The 18,870-nt window shown below is 29.7% G+C and overlaps 2 protein-coding genes across 2 annotated transcripts; one reads left to right on the top strand and one right to left on the bottom strand.

Annotated features, from left to right (window-relative positions):
- Window positions 1-876: 876 nt before the first annotated feature.
- Window positions 877-7,904, top strand: LOC123300154 (ubiquitin conjugation factor E4 B). Its single transcript, XM_044882655.1, has 8 exons — window positions 877-1,148; window positions 2,141-2,629; window positions 2,946-4,347; window positions 4,988-5,781; window positions 5,937-6,280; window positions 6,340-6,517; window positions 6,823-7,144; window positions 7,562-7,904. Exons 1-8 carry the CDS (start codon window positions 1,125-1,127, stop codon window positions 7,621-7,623), a joined length of 3,615 nt encoding a protein of 1,204 aa, XP_044738590.1. The 5' UTR covers window positions 877-1,124; the 3' UTR covers window positions 7,624-7,904.
- A 4,669-nt stretch (window positions 7,905-12,573) lies between these two features.
- Window positions 12,574-16,435, bottom strand: LOC123300155 (ubiA prenyltransferase domain-containing protein 1 homolog). The gene is made up of 2 exons (XM_044882656.1): window positions 16,306-16,435; window positions 12,574-16,240 (listed from the first exon to the last, which is right to left on the bottom strand). Exon 2 carries the CDS (start codon window positions 16,201-16,203, stop codon window positions 15,229-15,231), a length of 975 nt encoding a protein of 324 aa, XP_044738591.1. The 5' UTR covers window positions 16,204-16,240; window positions 16,306-16,435; the 3' UTR covers window positions 12,574-15,228.
- Between the last annotated feature and the right edge of the window lie 2,435 nt (window positions 16,436-18,870).

The raw sequence follows: 18,870 nt of genomic DNA, 5'->3' as shown, positions 1-18,870 counted from the left end.
TTTTAAATAATGAGATAGTACAGTCTGTACACGATAATATGCGCATTATTTGAAAATAAAATCAAAATTTCTCTGTATGTAAACTTGGACTGGTTTATTGACACTAATTTAGGGGGTTGAAAATGAATCAGCATATTATTTCAAAAAATATATATGCAATTACCATTACATTTGAGTCATAACAAATGCCGCATTTTCACTTTATATGCAACTGACGTTACATTTAGGTCATAGCATTTGCGAATTACATAATGTAATTTGTTTAGAAAAAAATTGCAATTATATTGCCAATTAATTTATTTCGGTCATCCAAATTCATTGCAAAACTACAAAACCTACTTTAAAACAACAACAACAAAAATAGTTAACGCATCGTTACTATTTTTCAGCTAAGAATAATTTTCAGTTATATAATTTCAGGAAGACGTAAATTTTTAAAGTTTGTTTTGATTTATAAAATAAGTGCGTAAATTTTTGAAACGTAGAATTTGTTTTTATTTACTTTGATTTCGAAAATTTATAAATAGATAGAAAAATATATATATAATTTAAATTCAAGGTGACAGATCATAGTGAAACAACAAATAATTTGTAATTCGCGGGTATAATTAGTTGTTAAATAAAGATACAGTCATAAATGAATCAATAATATAAAGTGAGATAAATAGAATAACTCGAAAACAAAAATGTTCCAGATGTTTTAATAATAAAATGCGCACGCATCAATTTTCTACATGATTGTCATGAATACACATAAAACTGAATACAACAAAGAAATAATAAATAAAATATATTTAGTCAAAAAACAAATTTATTCAATAAAGACAAAATAATTTTGGCTGAAGGCCAAACGTTATAATAGTTTAATATCGTATCGAAATATATCGTTTCTTGTTCTCGATCATTGTGTTGAAAGTTTTTCCTTTCACAATAATATGCTTGAATAATTTTTCCATTCTAGTGTTCATCAGTTTTCATTGCTCAGCTGTTGAGGTGACTGACTGAATTGACGTATGCTATTTTTCTAAGTATTTTTGACTGTAATAAAGACATTTGTGAATTGAATTTTGAAGCGAAGTGAAATTGTTATTAATTTGTGAACATATTTTGTTTTTTTGCTCAAAATGAGCGAATTATCCCAAGAAGAGGTAATACATTTTTTTTCTTCAATTTTTTGTTTATTGATATGCATATGAGTTTGCTTTTCTGTAAAAATGTTTACAATGATGTCTCGCCAAAACACATGCTTTTTTGCTAAGAAATCCTTTGTCTTGTTGTGGAAAATAATTTTTCTTTGTGTTAAAATTAGAAAAATGTCAATTTTTTTTTGTAAAAAGTTAATTGAAAACTGAAAAAAAACTATTGTAAATTGAACTCTGCGATTCGTTTTTGAAGGAAATCCAAAATTTAAATATTTTTGTTATGTAAATAGTAAAGTCCACATTCATCTTACATACTATCTTTTTGTGGCGAATTTATGCATGCCATTTCTATACAATAACTTATTTTTGACAAAAATTGTTATTTATAAGGTAATGAGCTTTTCTGGCTTATAAATTTAAGGCATTTAGACTGACCAAAACTTTCGAATCAATAATAAAAAGAAATCAAATGAGAATTTTGACTTGTCATTTTGAGACAAGCGGGGTGACCTTTCGCTTCTTGGATGGAATTTTTTTCTATTTAACATATAGAATTTATTTAGCCACAAAAAATTTGCATGTTATATTTTATACTGTCTTTTGTAATATTTTGAGTTAAAATTTTATAATTTTGGACATGGGTGAAGTCTGCTTTGTTGCTTAAAATTTTAACAAAAGGCCGCAGCCCTTAATTTTAATAATTAAGGATACCTAGCGATATATTAAGACCATTTCCAAAATAGCTTCCCAGAATAATAATTCGTAATTGTTAGAAATGTTGATTACAAGCCAACAAATACCGCGGATGGGAAAATTGAAGCAATGCCTCCTCTTAATATTAGACTAGAAAATTTTTTTCAAGTACTTAATCAAGGGTTGATAAGGTGACTTTGAACTACTAAAATCAAATGATATGGACAGTAATCACTTCCCACCTAAGGTCTTAAACCGCAAGTTATTACTCAAGGCAGTTGTTATATAAACATTAAATATTTCAGATACGAAGGCGGAGAATTGCACGCCTGGCAGCATTAGAACGAAATACATCACCATTACCCGTTTCACCGCCATTAACTCCAACCCCAGGTGCTAACAACAATAATATCGAGACACCAAGTCCATTAGGACGTACAAATAGTCAAAACAATGTAACAAATGTTGTACATTCGACAAGTGTTGATGAGAAAATAAATTTGAATATATGTGATAAATCACATGGCGATCCAGGTAAACCTGGCGATGATACTAATGTAGTGACTGATGCGAATAGTGATAAATCGAGTACACCAGAATTGAATAATGATGTTTTTGTTGTACCTAAAACTCCAATTATTGATAATAATAATACGACGTCATCGAATTCATCGAAAAAAATGTTTGCACAAAATCGTAGTGATTCCGAAGCGAGCTCACATATGGAGGTGGATGAAAGTAATAATGAAAAAATGATTACTACGGATATTGATTCAGGAATTGAAAATATGGAGGTAAGAAAATTGCTCAATTTTGTAATCTTTTTCCAAATATAAATTGTGCTAGGGATACTATTTTCAGCCACATATTCTATTATGCTTTCTATGAGACTTAGTCCGAAATTCCACTCGAAGGAAGGTATCTCGAAGTAATTTCTTATAAAATGTTTAACAGTCAAATATACTGAATTTTTGTGATTATTGCGTTCTAATTACTTCAGAAAATTATTTACATGACCTTTACAAAGTAGAATCTGGTCGAAGTTTTCAAATAAAGGCAAAATGTTTTGACAGTTGTAAAAAATATTGAATTATTAAAATTGATTTTTAGGTGGAAGAATCTGATCCACGTAAGGAACTTGCTCGACAACGAACGTCATCTTCAAGTACAGAAATCACCGAAGAGCAATTACACACTGCCATTTTTCGTGTTCTTGGTGCGTCATGGAAAAAAGAATCCTCTCATCAAGAAACAGCATTCATATATTTACCAGAGACTGCAGAAAATTTCCTAGAACAACAACAAAATACAACTTCGACGAATACAAGTTGTTTACAAGATCTCATATCACAAGCTTTAATGGAAATGTTATTGCAAATTGCAAACGGTTTAACGCCAAAACGTTGTGTCGCTGCATTTGAACAAAGTGATAATATTAGTTTAAGTTCAACAAGTCCCACACAAAGTCCTTTAACAAGCCCCATTGATTTATGCCCTACTCCAAATTTTACGCCACCGAATAACAATGAACAATCGCAGAATCAAACTACACAAGCCGTCGCTATACATTATTTAACAGATTGTTATGGTCGAGTTAGTGTTGAAGAGCGTAATCATCCAAAGAAATCAAGCATACCTCCATTAAGCGACGTGTTGTATGATTTACGTGCTCAAATTATTCAATATACTTCATTAGTATTAAAAGGATACTTAATTCCTCTCGAAAATTCCGATAAGGAAAACAGTCCTTTGTTAACTCCACTATTGCAACAAAAATTACCTCGAGGATTTATTAACGAACTTGTAGGTCGCACGTTTACGAACTTGGAATTATTTAATCACATTTTTACTCCAATTTTGGAAGGATTGTTTAAAGTAATGCTTCATGCTAATTTCGTTGAGAATGAACATCGTAACCCCATACAAACGCTCTCCGATTTAACAGAAATACGGCCATTAGGTGGTGGTAATATTCGTCCTATATGTCGTTTATTAATTCAACTCGCAAATTTTTCACCGGAAACATCGACCACACATGCAGTAGGACGCGAATTGTCTCGTATAAGTTATTTAGGACCATTTTTATCAGTTTCGGTGTTCGCTGAAGATGAACCAAAAGTGGCAGAGAAATTTTTTAGTGGTAGTACAGTATCTGATGTGTCGTTAATACAAACTCTGCAACTTGAATTAGAAAATACTCGAATTATTTTACATAAAACGTTTCATGATATATTAGCGAATGCATCGAGTCGTGATCTCATGTTACAATTTGTGGCGAAATTTCTCAAAGCAAATGAAAAACGAACACAATTACAAGTGGAGGAGCGTATGGTCGCAGGGGATGGTTTTATGTTAAATTTGTTAAGTGTGTTACAAATGTTAGCGGTGAAAGTGAAATTGGATAAAGTGGATTTAATGTATCCGTTCCATCCGAACACAATGATTGATATTAAGAATGATACTCGATTAAAGTTCACGTCACAGGAAATTCAAAAATGGTTGGATGATTTTAGTAAGTAATTTATTCAGTTATTTTCTAATTAAATTTGCTGGAATTAATAAAAAATCTATAGAATTTCCCCAGTTCATTCCAACAAGTTTAATTTTCTAACTTTTTATCGTGCTTATAAACTTAGTTTGGTTTAAAGGTTTGTGATATTCTAATTTCAAAAATCCTTCATGGCCAAAGAGCTGGCCATTGTAAACTCTATCTAAGAGAAATCAAGTTTAATTTTTGCTTAAACCCAACGCTTTTAGTGCACTAGAAAAGAAGAGAAAAGTATGATAAATTGTACACGAAAGTCAAGAATCATTAGTGAATTTTGAAAGTTTATTATTGTGGTATTTTTTGAGTGTGTACTTTGTTTTTAAACATTTCGTAACTCAAAATATTTCGAAATACGAAATAATACTACGAAATTAAGGTTGTGTAGTACTCCCCAATTTGCGCAACTCATTATAAAATTATCATACACAAATATGGGTAGTACTAACGTCCAGAATGAAGACAGCTTCATCATGACAATTAGAAAAAAATGGTTTTAGTTAAGGAAGGGCGGTATTATGCTCTGCTATGTATATTAAAAAATATGGTATTATGCTCCACCCTGTACAATATCAAAGTAACAGGTGTTTTCTTAACATTTTTTTAGGTAATAAACCAGATCACAAGTGGACCGATGCAACATTCCATACACAATGCTGGCATTTAACATTATTATGTCATCATTTAGCATTAATACCTGCCTGTACAAAATATCAACGTCGTCTTCGTGCGTTACGTGATTTACAAAAGCTTTTAGACGAGACTACAGCTACAGAATCACAATGGCGCGACACACCATTCGCTTCCCGATATAAACAATCGATAAAACGTTGGAAGCAACAAATCAAAAAATTAAATAAATCAAAAGCATGTGCAGATGCTGGATTATTAGATCGTAACCTGATACGACGAACTCTAACATTCTATAACACTGTTGCTGAAGCACAATTATCGTTATTAACAGGATGTCCTGCGGGAAGTACGTTTAATTTCCAATTACCGTTAGCTGCAAATCCACCAGATTTATTTTGTGCATTACCAGAATGGTATATTGAGGATATTGCAGAATTTCTCCTATTTTCTTTACAATATTATCCTGTTGTGGTTACGGACTATATGGATCATATGCTAATAACTTGGTTATTAGTGATAATATGTTCGGCCACATATATACGTAATCCGTACTTAGTAGCAAAATTAATTGAAGTATTATTTGTGATACATCCAGCGATTAATGTCCGTACCGAACGATTAAATGAACGTGTGTTGGCACATCCAATATCAGAAACACATTTACCTAGTTCGTTAATGAAGTTTTACACGGATGTTGAAACTACTGGTTCCAGTTCAGAATTTTATGATAAATTCACTATTCGATATCATATCAGCTTAATTTTACAGGTAAGCTATCAATATTTACTATTTTTTAAATCAGTAAAATTAATTTTCAAAAAAATATACAAGTTATTGCACCAAATTTACAGCCAAAGGTCTTTGAAACGTAAAATGCGATACCTATAAAGATATTACAATTTATTTATAATTTTCTTTTGCAGACAATGTGGTATTCAGCCATACATCGTGTTGCAATTGTAAACGAATCAAAATCTGGCAAACAATTTGTAAAATTTATAAATATGTTAATGAATGATACAACATTCTTATTAGATGAAAGTTTAGAAAGTTTAAAGCGCATACATGAGATACAAGAACTGATGGCAGACACGGAAGCATGGTCACGTACATCACAAGAGCAACAAACCACACGGGCACGGCAGCTAGCGAGTGATGAACGGCAATGTAGATCGTATTTAACACTAGCCCGTGAAACTGTTGATATGTTTCATTATTTAACTGTTGAGATTAAAGAGCCATTTTTACGTCCAGAATTAGTTGACAGGTAATCGATATATATATTTTTTTAAATTCGTCTTTGTAAACTTTGTTTCTCGTTTTTAGATTGGCATCTATGTTGAATTTTAATTTACAACAATTATGCGGTCCTAAATGTAAAAATTTAAAAGTAAAAAATCCCGAAAAATATGGCTGGGAACCAAGACGTTTATTAAGTCATTTAGTTGATATTTATTTGCATTTAGATTGTGATCAATTTGCGTCGGCGTTAGCTGCCGATGAGGTATGTATTTCATCCATAAGAAATTAAAGATCATCGTAAAATATTCGCAACAACAGTGTCAAATTCCAAAGAGGGTACTTGTTGCCAAGAAAGTGCTATTTTTATCGAATATACATATTTTATTTATAAAATATTAAAATAAAAGTCTTCTCAAAGTCTCTTTAGATGCCGAAGAGTTAACGATGTAGTTATTTGTCCCAATTTAAATTAATCATGCTTTTGCTTAAACCAAATTAAGGAAATTATCGTTGATTTTTCGAAGGATAACTCCTACAATTTTTCATTTAATTACCTTTTTATTACAGCGTTCATTCCGAAAAGAATTATTCGATGATGCAGCATTACGTATGGAACGTTCTCTAATAAAAACACCATCGGAAGTGGAACAATTTCGTGCTCTCGCTCAAAAAGGCTACAATATATTACTTGCCAATCAACAATCTGATGATTATCTAGCTGATGCACCAGATGAATTTAGAGATCCATTAATGGACACATTAATGTCAGATCCAGTACGGTTACCATCGGGTCAAGTTATGGATCGCCCTGTGATTATGCGTCATTTATTAAATAGTTCAACAGATCCATTTAATCGGCAACCACTTACAGAAGATATGTTACAGCCAGGTTTGTTCAATAATATTTTTATAGCTTTTAATTCCTTAATAAATTGGCTCCCATTAAAAATCGTGCATATTTGTAGACCAGAACAATCCACCGCAACTTTGATCAATAATTCTTCTTGTGCCTAATGAATCCTCTATCTCGAAAGTATAAATTTTCCTTTGACAACCTATGTCTAGGTCATATCTGTATACGATACCAAAATTTGTTATTCGAAAGAGTAGTGTAATGTTTCATCTTTCTGAATCAACTCAACTCTCCTAATCAATAATCAATGAATTCGTATTACCTTTTCCAAAAGTAGATTAACTACTGAAGTGACCACGAATCGGGGAATTATCAGAGTGCATAATTGACCCGAAATTATTATCTTTTTCAAACCAGTTTCGATGTCGCTTTAATGTAATTTTCTTATTACAGTTTTAGAGCTTAAGGAGAGGATATCCGTTTGGAAAAAAGAAAAGAAACGATCAACATCTTAACAATATTCCACATTTACATGTTGATTCATGATTCAAAAATCATGATCTCCACAAACAAAAATTATTTAAAAAATTTCGAGAAAGCAAAACAAAAAAAAGTATATATATATCGAATAAATATTAATTATTAATATAAAATATTGTCTATATTTACAACAAATCAAAATTATTAAATATTTGGATGATGATGATCATGCGGAAACCACACACGTACACGTTAACACACGTGCGAATTTCTTTTGTTTTGTTTCATTTTTTTTTCTCTTTTGTTTTTTTATAAACTAATGTAAATTTATTTAAAATATATAAATAAAAGAAAAATGATAAGTTCGTAAAATAGATGACAAAGCATTTTTTATCGAACATATTCGAAATAGAAATATTAATTATAATATATTGTCAAGAATGATTAGAAAAAAAATCTTAGCGTTAAGTTCTATTGGCTTAAGCAGCGTACAATCAAAAGAACAAATGTAGGTTTATTAAAGGGGTCAGTTGCCCTGAAGATGGTTTTCTTTGACACTCGATTTAATCAATCGTGCATAAATATTATACAATTAAACGGGCTAAAATTAAATATTGACAATAACTCTCCTAAACTTTGATTTCGTCTAAATTTGGTAAAAATTTCGATCAAAATTCATCAATTATTTGCATACGCTTCAAAAATTATCTGTTTTATTGATGTAAATATTGGCAACCATATTAAACAAGCCATAGTTCAAATACCTCGCTGGACGCCTAATTTGGTATCTATATTATAGCTTTCGGGGGCAGATCGCTTTTTATTTAAAAATAAACTCTATTATGGGATGGGATAATCAACGATTTATGTTGGTTTTAAGTAACAAAAGAGTACTTGAATTAAATGAAGACAAGAGCGGTTAATTAAATTTTGAAGACTTCATGTAATTTCGAATGTTCAAGGAACACAAAAACAGAGTTCACTAGTTTCTTATCTTGATTGTGCGTTGCCCCAAAATCGTTATTTCAGGAACAAATCATTTATACAGAAAATTTTTTTTAGTTTATATCTTTTATAAAATCTTTTTTTGACAAAGATTCAAAACAAAAATTTTGGTGTACTTATAAAGTCTAAATTTGCCTATAATATATGTGCCAAGTTTTGAAACAAAGTCAAAATGTTTTTTTATGTTTTATAGTCCAGTAGTCAATTTTTTTACGTAGATTCTACGTTCCTGTATAACGCGCTAAGTTTTTTTTACCGTATTCTATATTAATATAAATGAAATTCATACCGTGTTTTTCAAAATGTACTTGTTCATACGATTTTTGTGATCTAAAATGCCGCTGCGATTCAATAGAATTGATACGAACACCATTACGTATTATGTTTTGAAAATATAAATAAATCTTTTAACACATGAACAAGTCCAAAATTAAAGTAATCTTTACAGTTTTTTAGTTAAGAGGAAAACAGAAAACAAATGGTAGAATGATTTTTAGGTGCGTTCGTTATGAAAGCTAAATGTTTTTGAAGTAGAACTTTGTATATCATTGAAAATTTATCTGTCTGTAGAAGAAATAAAAACGTAAGCGATGTGAACAAGTAAGCTTCCACGAAGAACGTACCTTTTATATTAAAATTTAAGAAAAATAGTGCAAAGTTCAAAAATAATTGTGATAGAGCTTTACTTTAAAAAAATTTTCATCACAGTCAAATTAAAAAAACAAAAATCTATATATAAATAATGTACATATATTATTCCATTTAAAGAAAAAATTACAAAAATGTCATTATTCCTTCGAAAGTATCTGACATTTTTTGTTCATTTTCAGTTATCACTTTGTAAATAGTTAAATAGACCCCCTTCCCCCCTACTTATTTATGGTAGCTTTTAACATAACTTTGGAAGAAATAAGATGTGGTTACAATTTCTCTCGTTTTGGCAAAAATTTATTGTTGATTTATTTATTGAGAATAAATAAATTCGAACTTAAATTGTTTTTGCTTGGAAAAGAGAGTGAGATAACAATTTCAAATTTTTAAATGAATTATGGCCGAATTTACACAAAAGCGAAACACATTTAGTCCAAAAAACTTTAATGGTGTTACGTTACAATAAGTGTAAATGCGCCATGTTTAGTATGGTATATTCGTCGTGTACTTGAAATAATACGATTATTAGGGTCATTTTTTCGATTTTTTTTTATAGCAAATCAAAATACAGTCTAAAAAAATTAAAATTGTGTAGCTTAGAATAATGGCATTATTGTTTCATAATTAAAATTTAAAAGAAAAGTTACATCGTTTTAGAATAATTATAAATTTTTTTATATGTCTAAAATAAATAAAAAAATGTTGTTTGCAACATAATGAAGAACATAAGCGTATTTCGTATTATTATTATTGAAAAATTATAATTATATTAAAAACAAAAATTAAAAAAATAAATTGGGACATTTAAGGACTCTCAATCGTTAAAAACAAATTACAAAAAGTGATTAATCTTTACATCCTAAATTCTCTGATTATAATTTAAAGATGAAATTTATATAAAAATGATTAGTTATTAGAAGCTAGTAAAGTAATTTCAGCTCGATATTCATACGAGACGTATTTTTAAATTCTCGAACTGTCATAAGACAAAACCAAGTAAGTACATGAAGACTCGTGGAATTATTGTTATTAGAAGTTAGCAGAGTTATTTCACTTGATATTCAAACGAGATGTATTTTAAAATTATTTTTTTAATTTCCTTATTGTCAAGACAATACAAAAAAGTACATGCTTCTGATATAATTTAGGGAGAAAAAATTCCTCGCATTTTTTAATTTGTTTTTTGCGAGTGGGGGCTCTTAATTATTATATATAATATAAAATATACATTCGTATGTATTTAATTAGTAAGTATATCTTTATGTATAACTTTTATACCCGAAATCAATAAAAAATACTCCTTCAAAAATATGTTGTTTTTGATTTAACTTCCTCTTCTTTCTCACTGATTTCTTTCCTCGTCAAGAGGCGATGACAAAAGCAATCAACGATCGTATTTAATTGAAAAGTCTAAAAGACAAAAAAAAAAAGCCTTGTCGATTGTAGCTGTGCTGGTGGGGATAAAAATGATAATGCATTTAGAAAAATTTGAAAACATTTTATATTATTTTTTTTTCATATTTTAAAATTATAACAGAAATATTTATAGTTTAAATTTGTAGTTTGTAATAAATACATTGTATACGTAGTCGGTCAGATAGTAACAACTGAATTTCCTCAGCTGCCAAAAACTGGTATAAATAGATGTTGAGGAACCAGAACAGGCGGATTATCTCCAAGGCAAAGTAGGCACGTACTTAGTGTCGCGAGGTTACAAAGGGGCGTGAATACTTTAAACAAAGAAGCTAGTTATTATAATAAGCACTATGGTCGCTAGAGGGACATCGAAGAAACGCTTGCCTAGGACGCTCTCAACATTTAATCTGCGTCTGAATCAGAACCACAATTTTCCATATGATTTCCAATCTCGCGAGTGATATTAGGGGTCTCTAACCTCTCTTCAAAGTAGTTAGTTGGTAAGAAAATATGCATGTTGCCAAAAACCTGTAACCAGTAAGGCTTTGTAGATTAGTCCAGAACCATAGTTGATAGTCATCTCCTCCAGTACCACTCGGGTAATTCTAGGTTCTTGGCTAATCTACAAAGACTTACTGATCTCAGGTTTTCTTCAATTCTTTTAAACCATGCATATTTTCATACAGCAAACACAATTTTGGCGAGAGATAGCGACTTCCACTCGCAGGGGTCAAATTTTTTGGAAAAGTATAGTTCTGGTCTACTGTACAAATCCACAATGTACTTAGGTATTTGACAGCTCGTTAAGTCATTTATATATTCCTACAACTTTGAGCGTGGGGGGGGAGCCACGCATTCAGGGGAATGGAAACCATGGAAAAGTCTTGATCTATAACATATGTTAATGCCAGTTTTTCGCTGCTGACGATAATCAGGTGTTACTAGCTCACGGGCTAAGGTACATACTGATTTTTTTATATTCATAATAATTAGTTTAAAATTACTACAGTACAACCGTGCTATGTGTCATAAGGGTTTGTCATTCTCGTAATAAAAAAAATTTTTTAATTGTCGCAGACTTAACGTAAAAAATATGAACTGCCCTAAAAATCCTTAAAATTACAAAGGCTTAGAATGAAAATCTGGTATCTCAAGACTTTGAAATGTTTTAATAGATAAAAATACGAAGTTTTCTATTAAATAGCCATTTTGGATTAAAAGAGACTCTTATAGGGTAAAATATTTTTTACGATGAATTTCTTTACATGCCTGCGACGTACAAACGAGCTTAATATTAAAAACACCCCATTTTTTAAATAATGACGGTCTACATTATTGTCATTTATGTAAAGTTTGAGAAAGAAACATCATTTTTAAATTCGAATAATCTTCATCAAAACAAATTTAATGATATGAATGTCATTTTCGTCGATTACAAAACTTGCATTCTTTGAGATACCATTCAAAAATAAATTTTACACAATTTGTATGATATTTATGTATTTGTAGCTGCATAAACGATAGGAGAATTATTGTTAGTCATCATGGATGTTAGTCAAAATTAATTTTTCCACTGAGCAATATAGGCATAGATAGATAAAAAAAATAAATGTCCTGGCTCATACAGGCCCAAAAATCAAGTTATAAATAATTAATTAATTATCAATTTGACAATTAGGAGATTTTCAAGATATCGCTCAAAGTTGCTTTGTGGTTTTGTCGTCCATACTACGATTAGATTTTAAGCAATTTTTTAGTAATTATTAGTAGTGTGAAATCTTTTTTAACAAATAAATCAATGAATTTATATAAAAATAAAACAAAACATAAAATACAAGATATTTAATTTCGGAATTCACTAAACATATACAAATAAATACGTATTTTTACTATTTTTGTATAAAGCTGCGCCATTTTTATTGTATTTTATCAAATAAATGAAAATTTTTTAAATTAATTAAAAACAAAATGTATACAAATTAAAAAAAAAGTAATACTTGTTGAGACAATAATAAATACATAATTAATTTGGACAGATTTAGACTCTATAAGATCTGTGTCAAAATAGATGGTCTCCAAAATTCGAGCTTAATACTGAGAACACGTTACACAAATTTCTTATTCGAAATTATTGTAAGAAAGTCTGACACATAGCACACACCATCAAACATTCTTACAAGAAACTATTAGGAAGACGCAAATATATTGCGCATAATATATTATGACACGCGGTATGCTTGCGTCTCCATGATAGTTTCTGATAGTGCGCGCTGTACGCGTGTAGTTGAATGACAAAGAAAATGATTTCCCTTCAATGAAACGTTATCAAGCGTTTTGATTTTCTTTTTCAGAACCTAGCAAACAACTCGCAACATTAATATTACATACTTGAGAAAGGTAGGTATCCTGTTCTGAATGTAGTACACTTTTCCGTATGAGGAAATTGCTAGAAGAGTATTTCTTAGCTTAATTATAGTGGGGGAGTCCATTTTCACAAATAAATAACAGATTATGAACCACTATGCTACAAAAAGCACTTCCTAGTTTATCAACTTTTATTAATTGAATGTGACATCTTTCAAATGTTTATCCCCAAGGACGTAGCGAACGATTTTGCAAGTGACGCAAAAGGTAAATAATGATTGAATTAAGTGGGGCATACACGTGAGAAACTGTTTCAGTTCTTATACAAACACGTTGACAAAAACTCTTAAGACAAAATCTTTTACAGTCTAAATCAGGCCTTTAGAAAAACAACAAAACACGTACAATAAATGATGAGAAAAGTTTGAGGAATTTTTATCTTATAGGTAGTAGTGTCAATATATTTGTATTTAATTCGAAAAAAACTGCAAATTTTCCAAACTGATAGAGTTTACTTATCACAATTTTTGATGTAAAACAAAAATATTTTTGATCTAAGTAAAATAAATTTCGAAATAACTTTTGCATTTATGACTGTGTTATTTTAAGTATATAGTAATTATATAAAGCCTAAGATTGCCTTTTTTTGGCTGATAGCACTTGATTAACAAATTGAGACAAACTAAGTATTTTCTATCTAATACTTAGTGATCTAGGTATCTTCTTTGGTAGTATGCTGCTTATGAAAGCGCAAAATCAATTTGGCCATTTTTGGATGGATTTTAAACTTAAAACAACACAGCTACTTTTTATAAATGCAAATAATTGCCCCTCTGGTTTTTCGCAAACAAATGCATCAGAATAAATTAGATTGTTACAGATTTCTAAGAATTCAAATAATACAAAAGAAATTGTTTTACTTACATGAAAAAATATCGGTTTATTTTTACAATATTTGGTAATTATTCTGATAAACCTTTACAATAATTTCTCCCATCAGTAGCTCCAAAAAAATTACTTTGTTCAAGCAATTTTATTCAACATATTATATAAATTATTTTGGACTATATAATAGCCTTTTTTGTCATATATATTATACATTTAAATAGTCCACAGTCCACCATTTTTGCCTAATATTTGGCCTCATTCGCACAAGTATCCATTACAAAAACATTGAGCGTAATTCTAATCTAAGCTCCTGTACGAAAAAGGCTCTAGTCTATGTTTAAAAAAAAATTAGGCCTATTTAAGCATTAATTATTTTTGCGTCTATTGCACTGGTATTTATTTCAAAATATTTTTTTTTTTTTCATAACATAAAAGCAAAAAAAGGCTGTGTGCAAAGGACCGGATTTAGGTTTCGTAAAAAGTTATCATTTTTGCACGTTTATCAATTTTTACAAGAGGTTCCAAAATTAAACTCTACTTCGAAAACGAATTTTATGAAGGTAGCATATCTTGTCTCATTCATTGATTCCAGCATCGAAGTTTTTGTATAATTTGAGTGAAAAATAAGAAAACATCCTTTATGTATCCTTCAGAGGTAGTATATTATGAGGCAAAGTTTAATATTGTAACCTCTTGTGCAGTGGAATCTCTATAACTCAAACCTCGTTAAGTCGTAAGCCTCAGAAAGTAGAAAAAAAAAATGCCATTCCCTTTCGCTGAACCTCTAAATAAGGGGTATCTCGAATTATTTAGACTTTGTAACTCGAACGAAATGTTATTTCCCTGCGAGGTATTAATAGTATATATTTATACTCTGTAACCCGAATTTCAAAAAGCAAACTCCGTAAGTCGTACCTATTTAGTAAAATATAATGACGTCTTTCTAAGTCGGAATTTTAGCAGTTAAATCCGCTGTTTCTCGAAATACTTGTTAAGTTGAAAACTCATGAACTGGAAATTTTTTCATTTCCCTGGACGTTCGAGTTATCGAGATTCCACTGCCTTTTAGAAAAGTGAAATTTTACACATATCAAATTTACGCCCCAAATCCGGATCGAAGTGTATGTAAAAAGTTTACATACAAAAAAAAAATTGTCCAATCAAATCTTCCGTTACGTTTTCCACTTCATGAAAAAAGATTCTCTTTTAAATAAAAACAACTGTTTTCAAAAAAATTGAGTCATCGTACAATATGTTTAATAATAAATAATCATATAAAAAAAAAGATTTGATATTTTTAAAAAAAACTTAGTCAATTAGCGTATTAATGGTAAACTCGGCACACACCAACATGATAACACATACAATAAACCAAAATATAAATTCAATTTTGCCGTTTGTTTGGGCACAGTTCGTATTGTATCCGATTTACGAAATTGTTTCTCTAAACGAAATGCAGCTGGAAGCGTAATTAACGGTAACCCAAACCATTTCGAATGATTTAACGAAATTACAACAAAAATAATATAGGGAGTGAATAATAAAAATGCATATAAAATATGTGATGCTGTATGTCCAATCAAAATGGCTAACGTAACGATACCAACTTTTTTATCAGACACCATGTCTCGTGTATTATTACTATGCAAAATCGCTTCAGTATTCAAGGCTAACGGTATCGCATAATAAATTGTAGCCCATTCTACACGACCAGTTTGTGCCATGAATGCAAAAAGTACCGAAATCGGTCCAAATATAATTAACACAAGTACATCTCCTAAAGCAATATATTTAAAACCTATACCACCTGTATATAAAAAACTGGAACTCAATCCACCAAAATAAACTAGTGCTAAATGTTCCATTTTTGCAGGGGAGATATATGCTAAGATTATAAAGCCTACACAACCAGCTGCGTATAAAAATGCTCCAAAGGAGACAACTTCATCTTTACTTAATAACTGATCCACTAGAATACGATCATCTGATTTTCGATTATCGATACCTTTTACGAAATCAAAGTATGTGTTAACTAAATTACCAGCTCCATGAACGGAAACAATTGTGAAAATTGTTAATATTAGAGAAATAAAACTAAAACCACTAGAAAGTTTATAAGCAATAACTGAACCTAATAGTGTTGGCATTAATGATGCACTTAATGACCATGGTCGTAATGCCAATACATATGGTGATAATTTCATAAAGAGCGGAGGCGGATTCTCCGATTTTCTATCTGGTGGTGGCTTTGAATTTGGTTGTCCATTTAATAGAAAATTTTCTGTTTGCATTTCTTTTTTTATATTATTATTTATTGTCGAGACAAAACTGAAAATTGTAATTAAAAAATTAATTTGGATGTTTTATTATTAGAATTTTAATTTTTTTATTACCTAGAGCAAACGGAATTTTGTTTAAATTATTAAAAATAACACTATTTTTTGAAATCTACGGTGACTTTCAAACATAACCAACAACAGACCAATGACCTATAGTGACGTATGTCAAATCTGAATGAATATTTACGAAACTATAGAGAATGTCTTTATGAAATTTATCTCTACTAATTATCTCTACTGAATGTATTTCGTGTATGCAAATTGCATAATGCAATACAGATTGCTAAAAACGGCACAACTATTTTGAGAATGAAACGCGGCAAAATGCACAGTTGAACTTGGACAATACCCTGTTGAATAATATTTTTAGTATCCACCGCCTTAAGCAAAAAATAACGCACATTTTGTGCGTATTTCCAGAGCAATCGCTTCCTATCCAAGACTGTACTGACGAGGTGACAGGACAGGGTGGTTCCCCCTTTGGACCTGGTTTTATCATTGATTTAGTTGGCTAAGTTTACGCCAAATTCTGTTGAATTGATGAACTTTTTATACTAGAAATTTCTGATTTCTTTCCTCAAGAAAAAAATTTCTTCATTACCCCCTACTTGAAAGTGAAGGTATGTAATGTAATTTTGATCCAAAAATATACGACGATTGGTCGAATTTTTTCTATGGTATATCGGTGGTACCTCAAGATCTACTCATCTAATCATCAAATTAACTGTAAATATGTAATTTTGGGGCTTTATATATTTCAAAAACAAAGTCAATAACAAATTTTAAATTCTGTATAATTTCTTAAGCGTACCGCTGCAATCCCAAAAATCAAGTAGGTATGAGTAACGATAAAAAATTTTTTCGCTTTTCCCGAATGGTTTCCATGGAAGTAAAAAAACAAACAAGTATCCAGGTATAAATAGATTTTCGATAAATCAGTCATTTGATATTTTCCTTTTGGCATGTAAATGATAATTCAAACGATGACAATTATGTGTATAAACAAAAATATATATAAACAATTCATATAAACAAAAAATTTATTATACAATTTATTCCTTTATATTAATTTTTGGGATTAATATGCGCCATAAGTCGAAATCTTTGATGTTTTGTGACAAAATACAGCTGAGAAAATATGAATTTTTGAGTGATTTTAAATTATTTAAGCTGTAAGGAATTATAAAATTAATTTTGTTGTGTAATTAGTATCAGTGTTTTCTAATATTTCTGTTTAAAAACGATAATTTTGTATAAGGACTGGCCTAAATCCACACGGTTGTTTAACTTAAATAACTCATCATTACAATTTAGTGATCGTTACTGACATACAATTGTAAATTCCTGTAAATTTGCGAGAATTTATGGGAAAACTCAAACGAAGTAACATCTATTTCAAGATATTTGGGTTAGCCGTACTTTCTATATTAAGTGCAGATCAGAATTGTCTCAAATTTTCGCTTAAGGAGGGCTGAATATTATTTTATTGTTGAATAAAATGGCATATTTGTAAATACACCGTGTATATCAAAAAATTTGTTTTCCATTTTTCAAATAACTGCAATTTTGTTATATGATAGACCTTCTAGCAGCGGGAAATGATATGCATATCAATTGTGAGCAGCAAAAGGATTTCACCAACGTCATTCTTGTGGGCGATGCAACAGTCATTTCCATTACAACCTAAAATTATCCGTTTTCTAAAACTGTATTTCTTTATTATTATAAATCTTGAAATCAATTTTCGTCATAAAATCTATTTATAGAGTAGTATTTTAAAAATGACTACGAAAGATATTTAATCTTTCAATTTTAGAAACCATACGGGCTATTGTATTTTCCTATGAAAGTAAATGATATTTGAATATGTAACAATCATTATTTTCAAAACATATGCAATAGATTCAACATGTATGTAAAATTGCCTAGAACGTTAATCAAATATTGTATTTTATAAATACCTATTCAATAAGAGTAGCATTTACAAAAAATTCCCAGAAATAATCTTATCACAAATTGTAAATTAACGTTTTGAATTACATTTAATTCTTAGAAATTACAATTGTTTTATTTTAACTCTATTAAAACCACTTTAGTTTATAACTGTTGAGATTAAAACAATCTTGATAATAGTTTAGAAAAAAATAAATTCTTAGAAATTACAATAGTTTTATTTTAACTCTATTGAAACCAGATTAGTTAAGAACTATTGAGATTAAAACAATCTTGATAATATTTTAGTTTAGAAAAATATAAGGTAATAAAAACTACGCAAAACATAAAAATATTTTGAAAAAATTAACCTCAAATATAAACATTTATTGTTCTTGGTATTGACCTCTTAGAATATAATCTTGTAATCGTATTAAATTTTCCAGATAGATGCGAATATCGTAAATAAATGTATAGGTATTTAGATTTATAAGAATAGTTGATATTTTCCATTTTATATAAATTTTCCATAAAATAATTAAATGCTATTCAACTATTCATAAAGCAATAAGTAATTTAAAACTGTTTCTCCCTCGAATTTTACCTCTTATGATAAGACGTAATTGAAGTATGAGGTATGACTGTCAAATTGAAATAATATAAAAAAATTCTATCCCCCTCTACACT

Source organism: Chrysoperla carnea, chromosome 5, assembly GCF_905475395.1.
Source record: "Chrysoperla carnea chromosome 5, inChrCarn1.1, whole genome shotgun sequence".
NCBI lineage: Eukaryota > Metazoa > Arthropoda > Insecta > Neuroptera > Chrysopidae > Chrysoperla > Chrysoperla carnea.
The sequence above is the reverse complement of the archived record's forward strand: the minus strand, read 5'-3'. Positions and strand labels throughout refer to the sequence as shown.